General features: G+C 37.9%; 2 protein-coding genes across 2 annotated transcripts; one reads left to right on the forward strand and one right to left on the reverse strand.

Annotated features, from left to right (window-relative positions):
• Positions 1 to 3113: 3113 nt before the first annotated feature.
• Positions 3114 to 5485, reverse strand: LOC128737791 (rutC family protein UK114-like). Its single transcript, XM_053832497.1, has 3 exons — positions 5349 to 5485; positions 3353 to 3582; positions 3114 to 3306 (listed from the first exon to the last, which is right to left on the reverse strand). The coding sequence occupies exons 1-3, from the start codon at positions 5411 to 5413 to the stop codon at positions 3191 to 3193; spliced, it is 411 nt and encodes a 136-aa protein (XP_053688472.1). The 5' UTR covers positions 5414 to 5485; the 3' UTR covers positions 3114 to 3190.
• An 8840-nt stretch (positions 5486 to 14325) lies between these two features.
• LOC128737122 (nicotinamide riboside kinase 1) lies at positions 14326 to 16640 on the forward strand. The gene is made up of 3 exons (XM_053831687.1): positions 14326 to 14560; positions 14835 to 14986; positions 15638 to 16640. The coding sequence occupies exon 3, from the start codon at positions 15662 to 15664 to the stop codon at positions 16460 to 16462; it is 801 nt and encodes a 266-aa protein (XP_053687662.1). The 5' UTR covers positions 14326 to 14560; positions 14835 to 14986; positions 15638 to 15661; the 3' UTR covers positions 16463 to 16640.
• The last annotated feature ends 5025 nt before the right edge of the window (positions 16641 to 21665 follow it).

The raw sequence follows: 21665 nt of genomic DNA on the forward strand, positions 1-21665 counted from the left end.
GGAGGAGCATGTACGATTTGTTCTACGAGAACGACGGTGACATCTTGCGAAATCTGTTCAAGAAGAAAAAGCCACAGTTGCTGTTTCATTTCAGCGAAAGTTCCGGTAGCTCAATAGATAGTCTGTAGGGGACTCGAGGATTGAGAATATTAAGCCTGCGAATCTAGTCAGTATTATATTGTTGTGCTATTATATTGGTCTCTAGATATTTACAATGATTCAGGTAAACACTTGAACTGACCAAGTAAATGTGATTATTCAACTATAAATGAGTGGATTTTTTTATTTGATTAAGTAAAACTATATGCTATACGTACATATATACATTGAATAAAAACCGAAATGAATCATAAACGAACCAAATATTTATTTATTTAATTACTATAAGTCTTCGGTCAAGGCGATACAAACATATCCTATGTTATTAGCTACATTACATGAATTCAAGTATATAAATAGCAAGACTAAAACACAAAAAAATGAAACAGTTATTAAAAACCATTTTGTGTTGCTTACTTAAAATCGTGATGACCATTCTGTTTTGTCTGAACGTATTCTCTAACTTTTTTGCATATTCTAAATTATTAAGGTGAAACGGTACTGACTCCCAACGTGGCCGAATCGATGGCACAAAAACCGCTAAATTTTGAACGAAAGCGGAGAGTTACTTTTATTTATGATGGTACAGTCTCTGTAGTATCCATATCCTCTCATTGACGCCATTTTTCCGGCATTGTTGGGATTCAGTACCGTTTAATGAAATATATTAAGAAGGAAATCATTTACGCACACAGGTTTGGCACGTTCATTTAGTTTAGATTTTACTCATTTGACCATATCACCTCTTGAATTGATTATCATGTTTATGCAGGAGCGGCGCTTTATTACGTCGAGTTTGTTCCGTGACGCACTGCAATACTAAGTCTGACTAAAAGTAGATCTGGACGACTCTCGTGCGTCAACGCACGCCTCTTGCGGTGGGAACTGAAAATAACTTTGTTTACATGTTTCTGAAGAACAATTGGTGCAAGTTTTGTCAAAAAAAACACCACTGTCGTGTCGTTAAAATCAATTTCAAAACTCAAGGTAAAACTCGGCTTCATACTCCAAAATTAGCACACAGAATAACGAATGACGGCTCTCGCAACATATTTCAAATCCCGCTGATTTGTCGAGCAATTCGAGTGCTCCCTCTTCCTCTTTTTCCACATTTCCACAAGTTGGTTTCAATGGTTTCAATCAGGGGGCTGATATGACGTCACATTTTCGTTGCTCACATGAAAAAGGCGGCAAACGCAAAGCGATTTCACAAAACGAATTTAACTAACCATTTTCACAGTTTCATGTATTTGGCATCAATTGCCTGCCTGGCATTAGCTGAATGATGCTAAAACCTTGGCTAAAATCAAACTAAAACTAACAAAATTTAACAATTTACACATCCGACTCGGTTGTCAGCTTGAGCCCATCTATGAAGCTGTCAGCTTGGGCCCGCTCGATGTTGGCTACGTTTTTTTTGTACAGGTTGGTATTAGAAGTGTCATTCCCGTGGTTTCAATACTCAATATGCACGTTATGCATCTCTTGTTATTGTACACTGCAATTTCATTTTATTAGTTTTTGGATATTTACAGGGGCTTGCGATGGGTGCCATCCTTTTGTCGCCAACATCCAGCGGGGTGCTATCCCTATCTTAACGAACGGTGTTTGACAGTCGACTTAACGAAGGGCGCTATTGCAGAAAAAGCGCCCGCCTGACAGGTAAATTTGCTGCCAACATTGTCGAGTGAAACGTATGCAGTGACTTGCTGTTTCTTTTTCGCTTGCGCTGAGATGTTGGCGACAAAAGGATGGCACCCATCGCGAGCCCCTGTCCTAGATTTTTGGATATTTATCGAAATGCAAGTGTATGAAAACTATGATATCATTTACAAAATAATCATGCTCATTCTATATCCCATAACCACGTTGCGGAGCAACGCTCAGAAAGGTTATAAGGAGGATCCAGATGTGAAAAGGCGGCAAAAACATTCAAGAAAACCGGAACTAAAGCCCGAGAGCAGAGGAGGCAGATATTAAGAGGTACGTTAAGTTCAATCTTGACATCTCCATCATGGATATAGCTAGAAGGTACTATGCCAACTATCAAACCTCACGGAATATCTTCGTACGAGAATCGACATCTGAATCGGTATATGAATCAGAATTTGGTAATCAAGAAGCATGCTTGGTGTTTGTACGAGCAATTTTTTGCGTTGCAATTCAACGGATACATTTTGATGGACGATGGATTTCGAGCAACTTCCAGATCAAAAATGCATTACAACTGGACGTGGCGATGTACCAGACAAGGATAAGTTCATGTCTGCTGATAAATTTGCAAGAAGGCATTTGATCTGGCAAGGAATATGTAGCTGTGGACTAAAGACAGCCTTTCATCATTTTCATCGTAAATATAAAGATACCGTTATATTCTGGCCTGATTTAGCTAGTTGTCAGTATACTCTAAAGTAGTAGATATTGATTTCGTACCAAAAGATATGAACCCTCCAAATTGTCTGAAATTTTGACCCATTAAAAAATTTTGGACAATTCTCAAACAACGGCTTCGACGAAGCTGGGGGACAGTCAACAGTGCTAAAGAAATGCTGGTTCAGTCGCATCTTCAACAGTGCAGGGTATGATGAGTTCTATTGAAAAAAGTTCGAGATTTTATCAGTACCATAGAAGTGTAATGAACGATGCAAAATTGTGAAACGTCAAGTTGAATTAAAAATACTGCAATCCAGTCATTTATGGGCGGGACTCCAGTTTCGAATTCAAGGATGTTTTAGCCAGATTAGTTTTAGCCAGGCCTTGTTTTTGTTAATATTAAAATTAAAATAAGTGAAAAAATCTTCAAGATAAAGATCTGAAATCAAAACTGTTTTTTTTTCAAAAATTTTAGTCGGGCAACCAACCGAAGTTTTACTGGTAGGTATTAATTTATATATTACGATGTTTTCGATAACCGAATGATCGGCTAATATTTTTTCTACGTGTAAGGAGAAAAGATTTGCGTGACTCGAAATAAATTATCGTCTTTGCTTATAAATTATATCTAAAAAGCGAACACTTTATTTTCGAAATATTATTAATTTGTGGGAGTACTTTTATAGTTCCAACATTTGTCGAAATATCACTGGGAAACTTAGCTAACTTGGGTTACTTCCCCGACGATGGCCACGGCTTCGATCTCAACAGCAGCACCAAGAGGGAGTTTCGATACTGCGTAGCAAGTGCGAGCCGGAAAGCTATCGCTAAAAACTAAATAGAGGGTTATGATAGCTAATTTGACACTCGATGCCATTACCTTTCTTGTACTCTTCGTTGACTGCGGTGTAATCACTCATATCAGCCAACAGCACTGTTGTTTTAACTACTCTATCGATACCAGATCCGGCTTCTTGCAGGAGATTCTTCAAGTGCTCCAATGCCATGGCCGTTTGTGCAACTGCTCCTCCAGGGACCAATTTTGGTTCATTTAGCTGAATACCGATAACTCCCGAGCAATATACTGTGCGGTCGGCTACAACAGCTTGGCTGAAAGTAAATTTCAACAAAACATCTAGAATAAATGTATACAATGCCAATCTTAGTTTGTATCTTGCGGTTAACCCTCTGGGGCCCTGCGTCATCTTTTGACGGCATGACATGGGTGTAAATCTCTATAAATCGCTGTAAATTCTAGATACTTCTTTCTGTTATGTTAACACATACTCTTCTTATTATAGTCTAATCTACTATTCAACTAGATACATAGTCTGGTTTACTATGTTAAGCCTAGTATCGACCTGAAAAGAAATGGGCAAAAAGATAGGCCAAGAAATGCTATAGAAAAGATTTTCCGTTTGCGATTTCTTTACCAGTATGCACCTGACAAGAAATATTGTTTCACTTTCAGATGGCGCAGTTTAACATGCAAGTGAATTGAAACGTCACTTTTCCGTACGGAATAATATCCGGCGCAATTATTACTACAAGAAAAAATGACAGATAACTGCTTGCCTTACAGTTGTCAAATTTTCTTCGATAAATAGCAAAATTTTTTCTTGAGCTGTTTTCTTTTCAGCTGGATACTAGGCTTTAATCTGAAACATTTATACCATGTGAAATTTCAAAATTTCGCGAAAGCTAAGAAAAAACTGCAGCACCAGGGGGTTAATTTAACCATGCACTACTTTGAAAAGCTATGAACTCTTAGATTTTCCAACGAATTAATCCGATTCTTTTGCGACTAGATGTGCCCATCGAAGAGCTTTTTCCCAGAAATAATTTAATCAAAAAATCTCGTAATCTTTGCGACAATTTTGTTGAAAAACTTACGTTATGTGACATTGGAATCAATTTAGACCCCAAAATTCAAGTTCCTATATCTCAGTAAAACTTATCGGTTTTCCGCACTTTTACACGTTTTAGAAAAGTAACTTTTTGGGCTAAATGATATAATTACAAATGGTGTCTTAGATGGCAAACGTTCTACTTCTACAGGGACGGGTTTGTTGTGAAAATAGGCATTGGTGGAACTAGTGCTCATTTCTAGGGGGGCTATAACCCCCGGTATTTTTTCGACCATTTTATTTGGTCGTTCAGGTTCATTTTTCTAGGGGGCAAAATCTCTCCTATTCCCCCTAGTACCGCCAATGAAAATAGGTGGCTTATCACCAAGTGCCTCTTTTCATAATATAAGAAAACATAAAATTTTAAAAATTATATATGACATGTGAATTAGTCGAGAGAACTTTGATATCGTACGACGTATTTTGCATGTGTGGTAAAACGATAAACACATGTTAAATGTTACACCGTATGTTTCAGTAACTATACTACTAATCGAGATAATTTCCAGCCTAAAACCATCCTCGGTTTCATCTGCAATCGAACACGATGACATTACTGCTTCTATATTTGTCAAAATAATTATAAAATAATGGTCTGTAACATATATAACCCAAAAACAAAATTATAATTTGTCACATAATCAACGCAAAGTCAAATGTCAAGCTAAGCATTGTATACTATGAAGCATCCCTTATCTGTTTTGATTGTACATGTTCATTAACTAGTTTGTTATCTCTATACTAGCGGCTCCTACGCCAGATTCGTTTCAATTGATAAGTTAATTTTCGACTGTACTGGAAATTGAAATAATGCTAACACAAAACCTTCGCAAAATTGTTTTTTATAGAAAGTATACTTAGTCAAAAATAGCAACGTATAATCATAGCTTATATTTGTTGGTGTTTATTAAATCACATTTGAAGAGATTTGGTAAAAAAAAGTCTAACATAAAGATTATATTACCATACCTGTATGGAGCTAACGGCTTTGGACATTTGGTAGTTGAAATGATTTTACGAATAATCTTAGACATTGCGATTTAGCACTTTACACTAAACTGCTAATTAACCTAACCAGCCGCTGACTGACACCACGATCTTCTTACCACCACTGCTGGCCGACCACTAGTTCATTCGACTGTTGGTTGTTGTGTTAAAACATGATAAACAGAAAAAACCGGCTGAGTGGCACGGCGCTTAAGCTCATTCTCGAATATTTTTGCGAAAAGACGTATCTGCAAACGTAAGTAAAAAAAAACTTGTGTAGTGTTTCAGAAAGTTTGTGGCTGTACTGCTCAGCTGAATAATATTCAGCAAACCAACCAGATAACCAATTTGTTTTGGACCCCATCGGCGGTTCCTAAGTAACAATAGTAGCTGAATTGCATGAGCAATTACTGTTTACGGGCTGATTTGAGGCGATCAAAGCTAAATAAAGTAAGCACTTAAATGGTGTTTGAACAGGCGATGTTTGAGCTACTGAAAGCGTCACGAAAATATGAAAGATTTTGAACGCTAATAGCTCTGCCAATTATGAACAGATTGTCATGGTTTAGATATCGACCGATTCATGAAAGATGTAGCAATATGTGATTTCTATCATAACATTCTTTTTCAATCACTAATTAGTGAAAAGGTCAAATATACCCATACATTTTCTTTGTGATCGCCTGGCTCCACAAGCAGGGACGACAGTTAAATACACCATCTGCTTCCTGTGATTTTGATTACTTTAGTTCTAGAAAAAAAGTCACATATCTATCTCGTCCCAACAGGTTGAATATTCTTAACGACGTTCATAGGGTTGCCAAGTATCAAAATTACAAAAAGCGGCCGGTCGGTCCTGCCTTCAAAAAAATGCGGAGGGGGGGTTGTGGCAGCATTATTTTTAGAGGATTTGCCTGGAATGTGTAATGTGCGTTAATGACATATTATTTGGGTAGTCACCGCAAGTCAGTTGACAGTTTTCCGTGTAAATGGGATGAACAGTCAGTTGTGGAGATAGCGACCGGTAGGAATCAGAGCAACAACTACTTGCTTCTGGCGCTAGTGGGCAATTTAATGTAAATTACCGCCAGAAGCAAAGTATTGTCACTGCAAAACTGGCTATCTTCAATAATTCACTGCTCAGGATTGCTAATAAATTTATCAGAAAATTTACAAATTAGACAAATAGTACAAATCCGGCTTCATGTGTCGGAAAACCGGCCACCGGCTTTGCAAGTGAAAAACCGGTCGGGCCGGCCAAAAACCGGCCACTTGGCAACCCTAGACGTTCAGACTTATACTAATTTGATATCTGTGCTTCCCAAGTAATCTTTTTGTTGTATAATAGCTTATTAAGCTATTGTATAGCTAAGTCCCGTAGGACAAGTGCTTCATGAGCTATTACACGACAAATATGTTACTTGGGTTGAGAAGTACGCCAGTGATAAATAAAGTACTTGACGGACGAATGGGACAAACTTCCCATTGAATACACAAAAAAAACTCATAATCAGCATGCCAAAACGACTAAAGGCAGTTGCAATGAGCACGGGCCCAGTAAACCATTTGGTTTGTATATCTCGATTGCAACTGAGGTATACGAAATCATATCTGAACGAAAAAGTTATATTTCACGCCATATAAGAACATATATGTACCAATGTGGAGGCGATATACGTGCGAAAATTTTGACAACTATTTGTAATTCTATTTTGGGCAGTTTTTATAACACGCAACTAAATACTCCTGAATATATGATATAGATATAATCAAATATTGCAATTGTCTATCCTGCTTTATAATTCACAGTCATGAATTGTATATAAAGACACGCACGACTGCAAAACAACTTATTGTTCACTTCGATTTGACATACTCCAATCATTATACAATTTCGATGTGAAATTGACATGAAAACGATTTCATGTGAACTTTCTATTACGATTTTGTGTTATCTGGGGGATACCATACTAAATACTAATCCTTGAAATTGGGCCACATCTGCGAGATCAAAACTGTTATTTCGAGGCCTGTATGAATATGAATTTGAGTGGATTTTTTCATGCGATAACTAGTTTTTTTTTCTGATGAATAAAAACCATTTTTTTAAAGCCAGATATCATACCTTAACCTTAACATTAACCTCAAATGTTAATAACACTATGATCTTACCTAAATGACATGTCCCTAAAACTTCTGTTAAATTTTCAAATGTAGAAGGACGAATTCTGCATGTAGGTGTACGAATACGAGTTTGTATCACTGTATAAGCGTATAAAATGTTACCAGTTTGTTACATGTTACAACACAAATTAGCAAGACGTGCCTAATCAACCACGAAGCGAGAATTTTTAATTGGATATTGTGTTTTGCAGTAATTTTACGAGTTCTACGCAAATTCATAATTTAACATTAATTATCCTCTACTGACTAAAACATTGAAGATATGCTTGTCAAACACGGAGGCGTACAGAAGTGTCAAATTGGCGGTGAACAGAGCCGTTAAATTGCTAAATTGGAAATGTGTGTGAAAGACGCAGAAAAAAACTACACTAATAATTTTTGCGTGGGAGTCTAAGAAGGGGGATTTTTCGCAATAATATATTATTAAATATATTTAATTATTTTCAATCTTTGATAGCGCGTATTTAGAAGTTAATAATTTTCTTTATTGGATCCAATGCGTATAGATTTTCCCGTAAAAAAATGTTACATTAAATTTTGTATTAGAAACAATGCATCCACTACAGTTTTTATTGTGGACATTGAAATTTATGGTAAATTTATTGTAAAACTGCCTCAAATTTAAATTTATTCATATTTTTGTTTATTTTAAGGAATAGAATTTTCCATATTTCACCACGAATTTACTGCTTTTTAAATTATATTTTGTTTTTTCTCTTGGAAAAATTACTATAAAAGGACGATAACCTTTACTGTAATTGAAAGTTTTTGTTCGTGAAAAAATACATTTTTTTATTGTTAAGATACTTAATAACCCGTCATTTTTATGGTAAAATCTCTTTGTATCCCACTGTTGCAATTATTTTTATCTTAAAGCTATGGTTATTTTTTCCGGGTTCCGATCGACAGGCGAAAAAGTATTGAAAATTGTTCCAGAAATCGCCTCCAAACTTATCATTTTTTCATGACGCTTGCAGTTTCTGATTTTTTGTAATATCTCCAAATAACTCCCTATCTTTGCTACCTTCCAGTAAGACATAGTCCTACGTCAAAGCAAAAAGTTCAAAGTCTGAAAAAAGACCGTCTACTCGCTCTTCTCAGTCAGCCATTTCACCTGTATTAATCGCATTGGGTTGCGGCACCCTGTACATATTCGGATCTTGTATAGTGATGCCAGATATTTTGCAAACACTGATCGGTGCACAAAGAAGTTGTGTCTTCATCTTCAGGGTTTGAAAGTGGTTTGTGATTTGTTTCAATATATCACAATTTAAATTTGCATTTTTGACATTTACGCACGTACGTTTCGCAGCGTATCCACCTTTTCGCGGGCGTAATGGTGGCTAGTGGGTACAACTTTCGGAAAACGTTTGTATGCCTTTGGCAACTTTATTCAGCTCGTGTTGATATTTCCCGCCTTTATTAGCATTGGGCGATACTGCGAGAAGTATCGATATTCGAATATCGATACAATTTTTTTAAAAGTATCGATCCGGCTGAAATATCGGGCGGCATGTATCGATACCAGTAGTATCGATATCGGTATCGATACACTGACAGGGTGCACGCAACCACAACGAAAACCATACTTTTGTTTATTATTTAGCATAATTTTCATCCGTTTTTTCAGCAAATCCGTTTTCTTAAGTCGGTAAACCGACTTTTTGCCAGATTGACCGGTCACCAGCTTTGCAAGTGAAAAACCGGCCGGGCCGGCCAGAAATCGACCATTCAGCAACCTTACAGACAAAAATGCTAGAAATGGAACCTACGAATATAATGCGAGGTGACCATATCGGTCGAACTAAAAAATCAGAACATTTTCTGCCCAAACATGCGGATGAAGATTTCTCGCGTAACTTTTCAAAAGGACCTAAGTAACAATGAGAGATTCTCTTTGTGCCTCTTCTCTTTCGGTTGCCACGGCGATGCAAATGCACTTTAAAACATCTGCCTTGCATAAATCGGTTGCTGGTGTCACTACCTACCTAATCGTCAAGAAAACTTTTGTTGAAATGCTTTTATGTCGCCGTAATAATCGGAAGAGAGGAAGATCAAAGAGAATCTCTCAATGTTACTTAGGTCCTTTTGAAAAGTTACGCGAGATTTAGATTCGACAAACCAATTAATTTAACCCCCTTCCACCTCTGTTTACGCTACAAAAGGTACAAGCCATACAAAACTGGACAATTATGATGACCGTGAGAATGTACCTCTACAATCATACAGATAACTAAATTAAACACTTTGCTCTACAAGTGTTTTGGAGACTTCAGATCAGCGTTGACCAAACTGCCCCTTTTATAAGTGATTCGTGCGACATGAGGATTGTTTGTAAATTATTTTTTTTAATGGCTGAGCGGACATCTAATTTAACCGAGGTGCCTCGTGCGTGTTGTGGAGTCAAATGCTTTCTAATATGAACGATATGGCGAGCTACTGTGAAGTTAGCTAATCTTAACTGTCATGGAAACTGCACCGAAAACCAGTGCAAAAGGCGCCAAGAAATCTGTCAAGTTACTTACAACATTTATTACTTTAGCATAACTTTACCAACAGCAACAGGTAACAATACCCTAATGGCCCTTAACACCTTAGACAGTAAACATCGAAACATTGAAATAACTGTAGAGCGTAACACTTGCTGAGACAGATGAAAGTCAAACACTGCTGAAATTTGGTTGAATGCATGTTGCAGCCGGCCGGCAGGTGTACGATGGAAATCTTTCAAAGTAGTGCCTGCAGCTCGTGGGTTATACGCCTGGACCGCTCTCTGCTTCCAGTTACCAACACCCTGCGTTCAAATACGGCAAATGAACTTATATTTTGCGTACGGTTTATGCTCCTTGATCGAAATCACTTACGAAGGGAAAAGTAGACCTGACATAGCTAGAATGTGTCGTTGAATCTGCTTACTCGTATTATTGACGGCGGTTGCCAGAGATCCCTAATTTATGAATTCATCAACCCCTTCCAGTTCATCTCCGTCAAAAGTCACTCCATGCACTCAGGGTTTCTTTACTTAACAACGCGGTTGACGGCCTAGCGTATCCAACCACATCCATTTTCGAGTGGCAAGACAGCTAGCTCCATTGAGGAAAGCAAAGCTTCACTCAGCAAGTGCGCGTAGTTCTCAGCAACTTGCGAGTTGTCTAAATGATCGCATTTGAAGGAGCTGGAATTGCACTTGAAATTTTACTTAAAATTGAACCTGAAATTAAACTTGATATTGAACTTGAAATAGGAACTGAAATTTAACTTAGAATTAAGCATGGCATTATGCTAAAAATTGAACTTTAAATTGATATTGATGATCAAATGATATTGGACAGTTTGAATCAATTTCAACTTAAACCTTTACTTTAAATTGAACTGGAACTTTAAATTAAACTAAAAGTGGAACTTGAATTTGGACTTCAAATTACACTTAAAATTGGACGCGAAGTTAAACCACAGAGAACAGACATCCATTCAGGAACAAATTTTTCGCGAATTCTTGGATAAAATTTCAAATTAAAATCACCTAATATGCTAGCGTCACCACCACTATAGTTTCCCAACTAAATGATTTTTTTGATTTGCACACTGACAACCTTTGGCTCTTCTGGCGCTAGTATATATGGCTTATATGCGTTATGCTAGCGCCAGAAGCTAGCTGTTGTGAGTTTAGTGTAGAATTTTATGCGCCTTTAGCGACACCATCACTATAGTTTCCCAACTAATTTGACATAAGTTTTATCCAAGTTTGGACCTTTCGCTTGGATGTCTGTTCTCTGTGGTTAAACTTAAGTTTGGACTAATTCAGACTAGAATATATAAACTGGACTTGAAATTACACATGAAATAGGACTTAATGAGACATGAAATTGAACTTGAAATTTTACTTGAAACTAACCTAGAATCGGATGTAAAATTATACTAGAAATTTTACTTACAACTTCGCCAGAAATTGGAGTTAAATCGGACTTAAAAAGGAACTTCGAATTGGACTTGAAATAGGATTTGAAAGTTAATTTGATTTTTTACATCGCCCAAGAAATCCGACTTGAAATTGGATTTCAAATTGAAATTAAAGTTTTATTTAAAATTTGATTTAAGACTGGAACTTGGAATGCATCTATTTTTGCAGCGTTAGTATATTTATCGAAAAAAAATAGCCGCCGTACTTTTAATTAGGTGCACCTCATATTTTAATTTCTACGAGTTCGAGGTGGTAAACGAGTTTGTATACTTCGGGTCGTTGATGACGTCGGATAACAACTGCCGCAGAGAAACATACCTCACCATTCTTGCCGGAAGTCGTGCTTACTACGGATTCTACAAGACCATAAAATTTGACAAGCTTCAACCCTGTATCAAATGTACCATGTACAAAGCGCAAATAAGACCGATAGTCTACGGGCACGAAATGTGGACAATGCTCGACGGAGACTTGAAAGCGCTGCAACGGCCATGGCAACGTTTGGACGTTGTGTGCTTAGGATCATCTTTGGTGGTGTATGTGAGTACGGTGTATGGAGAAAAAACATAAACCACAAGCTGGCGCAGCTTTTCGGCGAACCCAGTATTCAGAAAGTGACTGAGGCTGGAAGGGTACAATGAGCGAGACATGCCGGAAAACAATCCCGTAAAAATGATGTTTGCCTCGAATTCGATTGGTTCGAGGCGCAGAGGTACGCAGCGTGCTCGACGGTTAGACCAAATGGACTCCATTTAATGGAGCAAGTCCTGGAAAGTGTGGGACATTCGAGAAATTGGAGACGGGCAGCCATGGACCGAGTTAGTTGGCGGAACCTTGTTATGCAGGTGAAATCCTAATGGACATCGCATTAGGATAAGCAAGGTTATTAATTAGGATAAGTATTTTAGTTTCTCTGGCTTTTACTATATAAAGGTATCGATACAAATATCGGTGTTTTAGCATCGATACTGGCCGGTATCGGGACGCTCAGTATCGATCCAAAATATCGATGTATCGGCCCAAAAGTATCGATTTTTTCGATACAGATACAGTATCGCCCAATGCTAGCCTTTATTATTGTAGAACTTTCAAACGTACGTGAGCGGAGTTCCCAAAAGCAAATAAACATTGTCGAAAAGTGTACCCACTAGCCACCATTAGGCGCGCGAAAAGGTGGACACGCATACGCGGTTTGTTTGCATCTGCAAACTTCTGTCGAAGCGAAAATTTTTTTCCCGGTACACTCAAACCACCAATACCAGTCACACAGTAGCAACCCGTATTATACTCCAGTGTTTGCTCCATGAAGTATTCCACCACGTACACATATAAAGATTTTTTGACATTAGCTGGGGCCCTCGCTGAGGCTGCTTGCAGTAGGAATTATATCAACAACATCAAATTTAAAACTCCCGGATCCTCTCCTCCACTCTTTGCTCCCCTCTCACTCCTACATAAACGAGTCTCAGCCAGGGCTTCGACCGATCCTTTTTTTCTACCGCAGTCACACCAACGCGCATTCAAGTTCACACCGTCCGTTTAGAGGTGGAATACGAATGCTATGCATAACACAACTGGCATTTTGCTCAGTCAAACCCCCACTGCACGCTGCAGAACGAACGGCTTCTAAAACTTTTTGACATTTTCGTTTCGATCAAGTTGCCTTTACCGTTTGGAGCAGCGAATGACTGCAAAACAGTCAAATGACTGGCAATCACCACGCTACGAAAAGCAACCGCACAATCGTATGATTCAATACTACAAAAAAACAACCACTACATGTGCATGGAAGAAATCGGTCGGACTCCGTCCAATACAAACGAATATTTTGCTTGCGTCGGACCGACGTCTGGGTGACAAACTTTTACTGTGAGCAGCCGATTTGGAGACAAAAAGAAAAACGAAAAAATACGTCACCGTATGCTTCCAGTCAGTTTGCAGTTTATATTCTCAAAGCGCAAAGCAAAACGGGAGATCGACTGTTTGCTTTTGCTGAGATGCCGCATGAATTGTACGACGGCAGCAGCGCAAGCGGCAGTTTGACTGGATTAAAAAAACGGTCAAATGATCGTTCAAAAATCGGAGTTTGAATGCGGAAAGTTCGCATTCACGGCAGTCACATTCAACTTGCGATCCCTTTTTAAGCCCTGGTCTCAGCTAATGTCATTCTCGTTAGTGACGAAACCGCAAACTACGACTATAGTATTTTTCTATATGAAGTGATTTTCCACTCAGTGCTTTTGACATTTAGATTTCAGTCACAGAAAAATGGCGATGCGCTGGAAGGTCGCCAGAATTAATTAAATTTTCTGCTCAAAATCTAAGTTTGTACACTTAGGGGCACCAATTTTCATCATATTTTTAAAAACTGCAAGTTTTAGAATCTACGCAGACTTCAAGTCTGCGCATTCCAAACAAATCATCACATCTGGTATCCCTGGTTGGCAGTGCTTTGTTTTGACAGTTCTCGCACGGGGTTGCCATGTGAACAGATGGAACAGATGATTGATTAGCATTTAAAATCAAATTTCTAGAATATTTCTCGCTGTTTTTTCGCTGATTTTTTTTAGTTTCTTTTTTAAATCGGATAGACCAAAACTGATGGTTGGTTCGTTCTATGGACTGTAAAAGAATATTGCTGAAGTATGGTCCCTATTTCTATTTTTACAAAAATTTCGAGTTACTTAATTTTTTTAAAAAGTTTGGCATCTTTGATCGTGTCGGCATTTTTTGTTTACATTATTTTACATTGTTTTTATAGTAATTAGAGTTCCCCGCGACGTAAAATATAATCTCTCGCTTGAAGCTTGGACAAACAAAGTGAAGTGGTTCTTTTTCGTTGAGTAATTCATTTTAAATTGTCTTCGTTTAAGGAAGTCTAAATATTTCTCACTCAGTCAGTTTGGCAATCATTCTAACTACGTAAAATCGTGAATGGCATCGAATGCGTTCTTGGGCAGGCTGATTCTTGCTCTAACATTGGTTGTTTTTAGTTACTACTTCTTTTGGGTTGCAATCCTGCCCTTTATAGTGATTGACTCCAGCGAAGGTAAGCGTAGAATTTGATTTCGGTTGATGCACGATTTTTTTTAATCAGCTTGTTTACGACATTACGTATTGAATTCGAAAATTACATGTTTATTTTTCCGCGGTTGAAATAGTGTCTGGATGAAAGTGTATTGTGATGTATTAGATTGAATCATTTGAATAGAAGACGCTCCTATCCATGTTTAACGTCATTGTTATAAAAAAAATCACCGTCACTGTGCTCGTACTGAACGTGATCATCAGTCAGACCAATTACATTCAATTTATTCTTGCAGAAAGCTGGATTCACTTGCTGTTCCCTGAAAAACATTTTGCCTTTTTGGTACCTGCTGTTTTTGGAGTTCTTTTTCTTGGAGGCCTGTCCGGCTTTACCCTTTATCATTTGAAAGGACAATTGAGAACCCACGCGGATTAAAACGAATAAATCGTGAGTATTGGATTATTGTTGAAGACGTTGCAGAATAGAGATTGTGATAGCTTCAAGGTCAGGGTTCATGTCATTTCCAGTTCAGCTGATAAGCGTTGATGCTGATGTGGACGGTTTTCGTTCGGAAGAAAAAGTGGCTAGCTTTTAAAATTTGTTTAATTACGGAGTTTTAAAGTTATAAAATACGATCGGCACCCGTAATTCATATTATGCTGTTTTAGTAACCTATATCAAACACAACGATCGAAATGATCTCGTTACTAAAAACTGCTAGGTACCTGTTGGTTTCGAAACGTGATAGGCATACTTGAAACGAATTATATTTTCTGCTATAGAAAAGAATTTTGATATTACATTTGATGAGGTTTGCAAAGCGTTTGCAATGGTGTTTCGAGGCGATTTAAATTATTAAAATGGATTTGTAATCTTCTCTATTGGTTTGTGGTATTTCTTCTTTTTTTTAATCCAAGCGGTTTCAGGTAAGAATTTCGAACCCTTTCTGTTTTCTTATATGGTACAATCTTATTGATAGTATTGAATTAAATTTAGAAAAAGACATGGACCATACACTAAGGTTAACAATCTCTATTCATTATTACGATAAACTAAGCACATTACATAACCTTCTTTACACCTGTTTACATACGATAGGACAATCGTCCAACTCCATGCACAATGGAAACATGGCTGGTAATAGGCATTTCGGGCGTTACCAACGGTGGAAAAACTGTGCTGGCGAAATCGCTCCAGAGTTATTTCAGTGGTCACCTGAATAAAATTATCTTCAAAGAAAACATCACTTTAAACAGGACGGCTCTGATTTGTCAGGATGACTATTTTCTGCCCGTGGATAGTCCTAAACACAAGGTCGTCGAAAAGCTAAACCACATTAATTGGGAAATCATGTCCTCTATCGATATGGATCGAATGTGTCACGATATTATGAAGATACTTGGCCACAAGTTTATCCTATACAACTGCCAGCAATTGAGTAAGAGCGAAACGGATAGCAACATAGCTGAGCAGGTGGATCCTGTTACCGATGAGGATAATATTTTCGCTGATCACTTCCTTAGTAATTACCTGAACAAATACGACGAAAATGCTGCTGCAGCGATCCAACGGTCGACGACTCTAATCAAAAAATCAAAAAACGAAACATTCCAAAATATGAACATTAAGCTCAATGTGCTGCTAATTGAGGGATTTCTCATATTTAATCATCCATTTACGCTGGACTTGTGTAGCATTAAGTTTCATCTACACCTTCCCTATGAGAAGTGTTATGCAAGAAGAGTGCAACGCGTTTATGATCCACCGGATGTTATTGGATATTTCGAAATGTGCGTTTGGCCTATGTATGAAAAGCATTCCAAAGAATTCAAGGATCGAACGGATATTTGCATGCTGAACGGTGAAGTACCCAAAGAAAACATCCTGAACTATGTTTTGAACTGCATCAAAAATCTTTTGTGAGTTTACTCTGGTAGTAGTAACTGAGTAATAGCGATAGCGTAATGCCAATTGGTTCCTTATAACATTCTGATCCGTCATTTTCTCCAAATCGAACAAAGCGAGATACTCGTGATAAGTGTAGTATTTTATCCTACTGAAGCTTTTTACAAGGTTTTTTGTACAATAAAACATGACAAAATGGTTGTAAAACTTTACCGTGAGTGATAACTATTGTGAAAGAAATAAAACTGGATATAGTAAATGAACAATGGCTTAGTTGCATGAACCCTAACATTCATTTTCCATTTTTTCCTTTCGGGTTTTCAGTTGATCGCTTTGTACCGCTTTGTACGGGCCCTTTTGTGTTGTTATCAGGGTTGCAGGGAGACCCCAAAAGCCCTGACGAGACAGGCAATATCGCTCAGTAAAACACAGATAGAGCTCCAAGTATAGCCGATATGCCCATGTCCGCAGGCGGAGGCGTTCCCACCCTGCGTGGATTCGATGAACTGACTCTGAGATCTGTCTGCCAAAGGCTGGGATATCATATTTAGCAACGGAATGTAATGCCTAAAGGCCCGCGCAGAATAAGTACTTTATGGTAGCGGTTACGTAGATTTGACAGATTATCTGTCAAATTGTATGGGTGAACTGTCAGATTAACGCAAACGCAACCGCAAAGTACCAATTCTGCGCGGGCCTTAAGAAATGAATATGAAGGGATATGAATATGGAATAACTGTGAATATGATACTCGGACATACATACTATAGTTACTATATATATATAGTTCGGCGGATAGAAAACCAGCCGAATTGGCAACTCTGATTTTTGAAATAAATTTGAAATTATGGAGAAATGTGCAGGTTTTTACGAAAAATAATCGCTAGTGGCTGTTGAAAATGACTAGTTCTATGAAAATAAAGTGTGTTTATTAACATTAGTCCCACAATTCGAATTTTGAAAAACGTTTGGCTCCGCTTTTGACGTTTATTTAGCTCCCGATTTTTGTATCCGCCGAACTATATATATAGTAACTATAATACATACTCAGATCCGGATGGACTCCAGCACATATTTTAATAAGCACAATGTCTTAAACTTTGGTCTGTCTCTCGCTGCATTGTGCCACACCTCGCTCGAAATTCTCAATAGCCTGTATGAATAAAACAGTTTGCTTTATTTTACCCGCATAAACCTTATGGAAAAAGTAGAAGGGTCTGTTTCTCAGAAAACAAACGTGGCCTCGGCGTACGAATGAATACATTTATAGGAACAGCCCCTCCCCTTAATAGGATATTAAATTTGAATGATAGTAGGTCGCAATGTATACTGCAATTCGATACATCTACAATAATCTATGCATTCCATTTGAGGATATACTTACCTTCTTACTTATCCTGGTGCGATGTCCACTAGAATTTGACCTGCATAACAATGCTCCGCCAACAAGTTCGGTGAATGGCTGTCCGTCTCCAATTTCTCGACTGTTTCACACTTTTTAGGACTTACTCCACTTGGTAGTTGGGAGAGGCTGTTAGAGTCAATAGGATCGTAGCATTGGTCCCGCATTTATCCTGTACTCTAACAGCTGGCTGCGAAGTCTGTCGTATAAGGACAAGTTTCGAGTGATGAATTTTATTCTTTCACGTTTCATATCTCACTTATTTCTGGTGCACTTTTCTAACACAGACATCAAATTGGTCTAGGTGTAATTATGGTCGAAAGAAATCTTGTTAGGACGAGAAGACTTAGTCATTTATTCTGGCCTGCTTCCAAAGCAGAGACATCAAATTGTTCTAGCTTTAATCGCTCCATTTTGGCTTTCCCTTTCAGCTCTTCATTTGTAACAACATTTTAAAATTTTCTGCTGACATGCGGCAAACATTCGAATATGCAGCTGCATCTCCGTCTTCAATTTCCAGTGTTTTGCTTTCTTCTCGCAATCCACTTTCGCTCCCAACAGCCAACACTTTCTTTTGTTTGATTCGAAACCCGAATACAAAACGAACACTGCAGCCGATGCTTGCTTTTGTCTAGAATTCATTTTTATTTGTTGGCGAAAGCTTTGTGTTTCTGTGATTCAAAAAACCGGCAAGAGGCTAGAGAGGAAATAAACGACTGTTCGTACACATACATGGTACGCATCAATCAGAAAAATATGGCGTCATTGCAAAATCGTTTCGAAAGCTAAATTGTTCTCTACAGCTCTATCTAGCAGGTTAGATAAAGCGTAGAGCTCTACGAAACGCCATATTGACATAGAGATTGGTTGAGCTCTACGCTCTCCAGTTTCTCCAGTGGACACATCCCGTAGAGTGTGTGGTAGAGCTCTACGTAAAATTTCTCTAGAGCTTCTCTAGGTAGAGCGGTAGAGTGCTAGAGATGCCTTATAGTGTAAACACAACCGGTAGAGTATCTACGCTCTACGCTTCTTACTCTACCAAAATAACTCTATAGTGGACATTGGACTTTATGGTTGTCTGTCACAGTCATTTTGTTTTGCTAAGAACGCGGCTTTGCACACGTTTGTGCTACGGCGAGTCGGTGGCGACTTGTTGGCTGTCTCCAATCACTCCCATCTTTGCTCCATCTCGCTTGTGTCTAACAACTGGTCATCTGTTGATATTTAGTCTTTTCAGCTTCTCCAGTTCTAGTTCAACTATCTTTATATCACGCTGGTTTTTTGCTGGTTGTGAGTTCTTCGCTCTACATTTGAATGGATAGATTGTAGTATGATCTCTGTGTTCGAAACTGCATTCCATCATCTTGTGGACTCTGATTGGTGCTGGTTTGAAGAAAACTCTGATACGTGGTAATTTTAAGAAATCCATTTTTATCATGAGGACGTGGTCTAATTGTGAAGTGCTTTTTCCATTTGACCAAGTTTTAACCGAAGGGGAGGAGCTAAATGGTAGCTATTCTTTCATGATTGGGCATAAAGGTTTTAAGATCTATTCCTTTTGAGTTACAGAAGCTGTATGAAGATTGTTTCCTATGACTCTTTTTTCCATATCAGTTAGGTCCTGCGTTACTAAGTGTGAGTTTATAGCGCCAGTTATGATGATGTTTTGATATCATATTTTGGGCAGCGATATAAGGTACCTGGACAGTTTTCTAAATTCGTTATTTCTTATTCCTGTTATGCTTCGGATGTATGTCGAGATAAATATCGCTTTTCTGTTGAAAATTTCTGCTAACAGTGCACATGATTCATTACGTACTTTTTAGAATCGGTTTATGTGGGCTGGTAACCATAATCGCTGTCGCTCCGTCAATCCTACTATTGGGCAGTACGGCGTTAACATTGTGCTCAAAAGTTCAAGTCATTCTAACGTATGGAAAAAACTGAATGAAATTTTCGGCCGATCTAAACCTAATGAACAAATCAAATTGAATGTTAACGAAAAAAAATTGGATACGAATCATGATGTTGCTTAAGCATTCAATTGCTATTTCTCTAGTATTGGGAACAAATTAGCTAGCAAACTTCCAAAAAATAATTTTGATTATTTGAAAACTGTTAAATGTGTAAGTAGCTCTATTTTCTTAAGACCTGCTAGAATGAATGAAGTCATCATTCTAATAAATCAGCTCGACGCTAAAAAAAAGTAGAGGGCATGATAACTTTCCTGCAGATTTGCTGAAAGCAAACATAAACCGGTTTTCAGAGGTTATCGCTAAACTTTTCAACAGAATTATAGTAACTGGGACTTATCCAAGTGTACTGAAAATCGCTAAAGTTTCGCCCGTTTTCAAATCTGGAGATAATTGTGATCCATCCAACTATCGTCCAATTTCAACATTGTCTGTCATTAACAAATATTGGAAAAGTTATTAACTAGTCGGCTTGTAAACTTCTTTTGTGCCAGCAATGTTTTATATAAATTTCAGTATGGCTTTCGAGAAGGCTGTTGCACATCGACTGCAATCACTGAACTCGTTGATGAGTTAATTGGTCAAATTGATCAAAAAAAAAATAGAAGGGGGTTTATTTATTGACCTCAAAAAAGCCTTTGATACTTTGGACCACGAAATTCTTCTGAGAAAACTTGATCGTTACGGGGTGAGAGGAGTAGCAAACGACTTAATAAAGAGCTACTTATCAAATCGACAACAATATGTGTCAATTAATGGTGTACGTAGTAGTTTGCGCCCAATCGATATAGGAGTTCCCCAAGGAAGCAACATAGGTCCTCTACTATTCCTAGTGTACATAAATGACTTGGGAAATTTAAAGCTGCGTGGAATACCGAGGCTCTTTGCAGATGACACAGCTTTATTTTACCCTCGCTATAGTACTCAATCAATTGTAACAGACATCGAAACGGATTTAGTGACTCTTATGGAATCTCGCTAAAACAAAATATATGGTTTTCCATTCGCCGCGCAAAAAAATACTTCATCACCCTGACCCATCGATTGGTAACTTGTCCATTGAAAAAGTTCCATCTTTTAAGTACCTAGGACTGCATTTAGATTCTTGCCTTTCATGGGATGCTCATATTAAGCACGTATCGAGTAAAATTGCAGCATTGTGTGGTCTCATGAAAAGAGTGCGTTGTTTTGTTCCCAATGAAGCATTGCTACGATTCTATTACGCATGTATTCATTCCATACTGCAATATTTAGTTATTGTTTGGGGTCACGCTGCTAAATCTAAACTTAAAAAAATACAAACTTTGCAGAATAGATGCTTAAAAGTAATTTACGGTTTACCTCACCTATACTCAACAGTTTCACTTTATACAAGTTTATATCACAAAGTTATTCCCATTCGAGGCTTGTATGACTCTCAAACGATCGTGTTTGTACACAATGTCTTGCAAAACCTCAAATTCCATCACAATATTTGTTTCTCCACTAGGGTCAATCCTCAGAACACCAGACATGTGAATGAACTTTTGAGAAACAGGGCATGCACGAACCTAGGCCTGTCGCGCATTCTAAATTATGGTCCATTAAAGTATAACTCGCTCCCCAATGAGCTGAAAGGAATAACACATAACATTCTCTTTAAAAACAGACTGAAACATCACTTAATCAGGAACGTGAATGAATATATTATATAGATCTGTTGACCATTTTGCAAATGTAGGTTTTTATGGCTCCTGCTGGTTTTTTCCTGCATTCTTAATTGTAATTTACGTTATCAATGTTTAAATTATTTTCATGTTTTGTAAATTATTTTTCCGTTTTGTACGTGAAATCCTTCAAAGGAACT

The sequence above is a fragment of the Sabethes cyaneus genome, chromosome 2 (assembly GCF_943734655.1).
Source record: "Sabethes cyaneus chromosome 2, idSabCyanKW18_F2, whole genome shotgun sequence".
NCBI lineage: Eukaryota > Metazoa > Arthropoda > Insecta > Diptera > Culicidae > Sabethes > Sabethes cyaneus.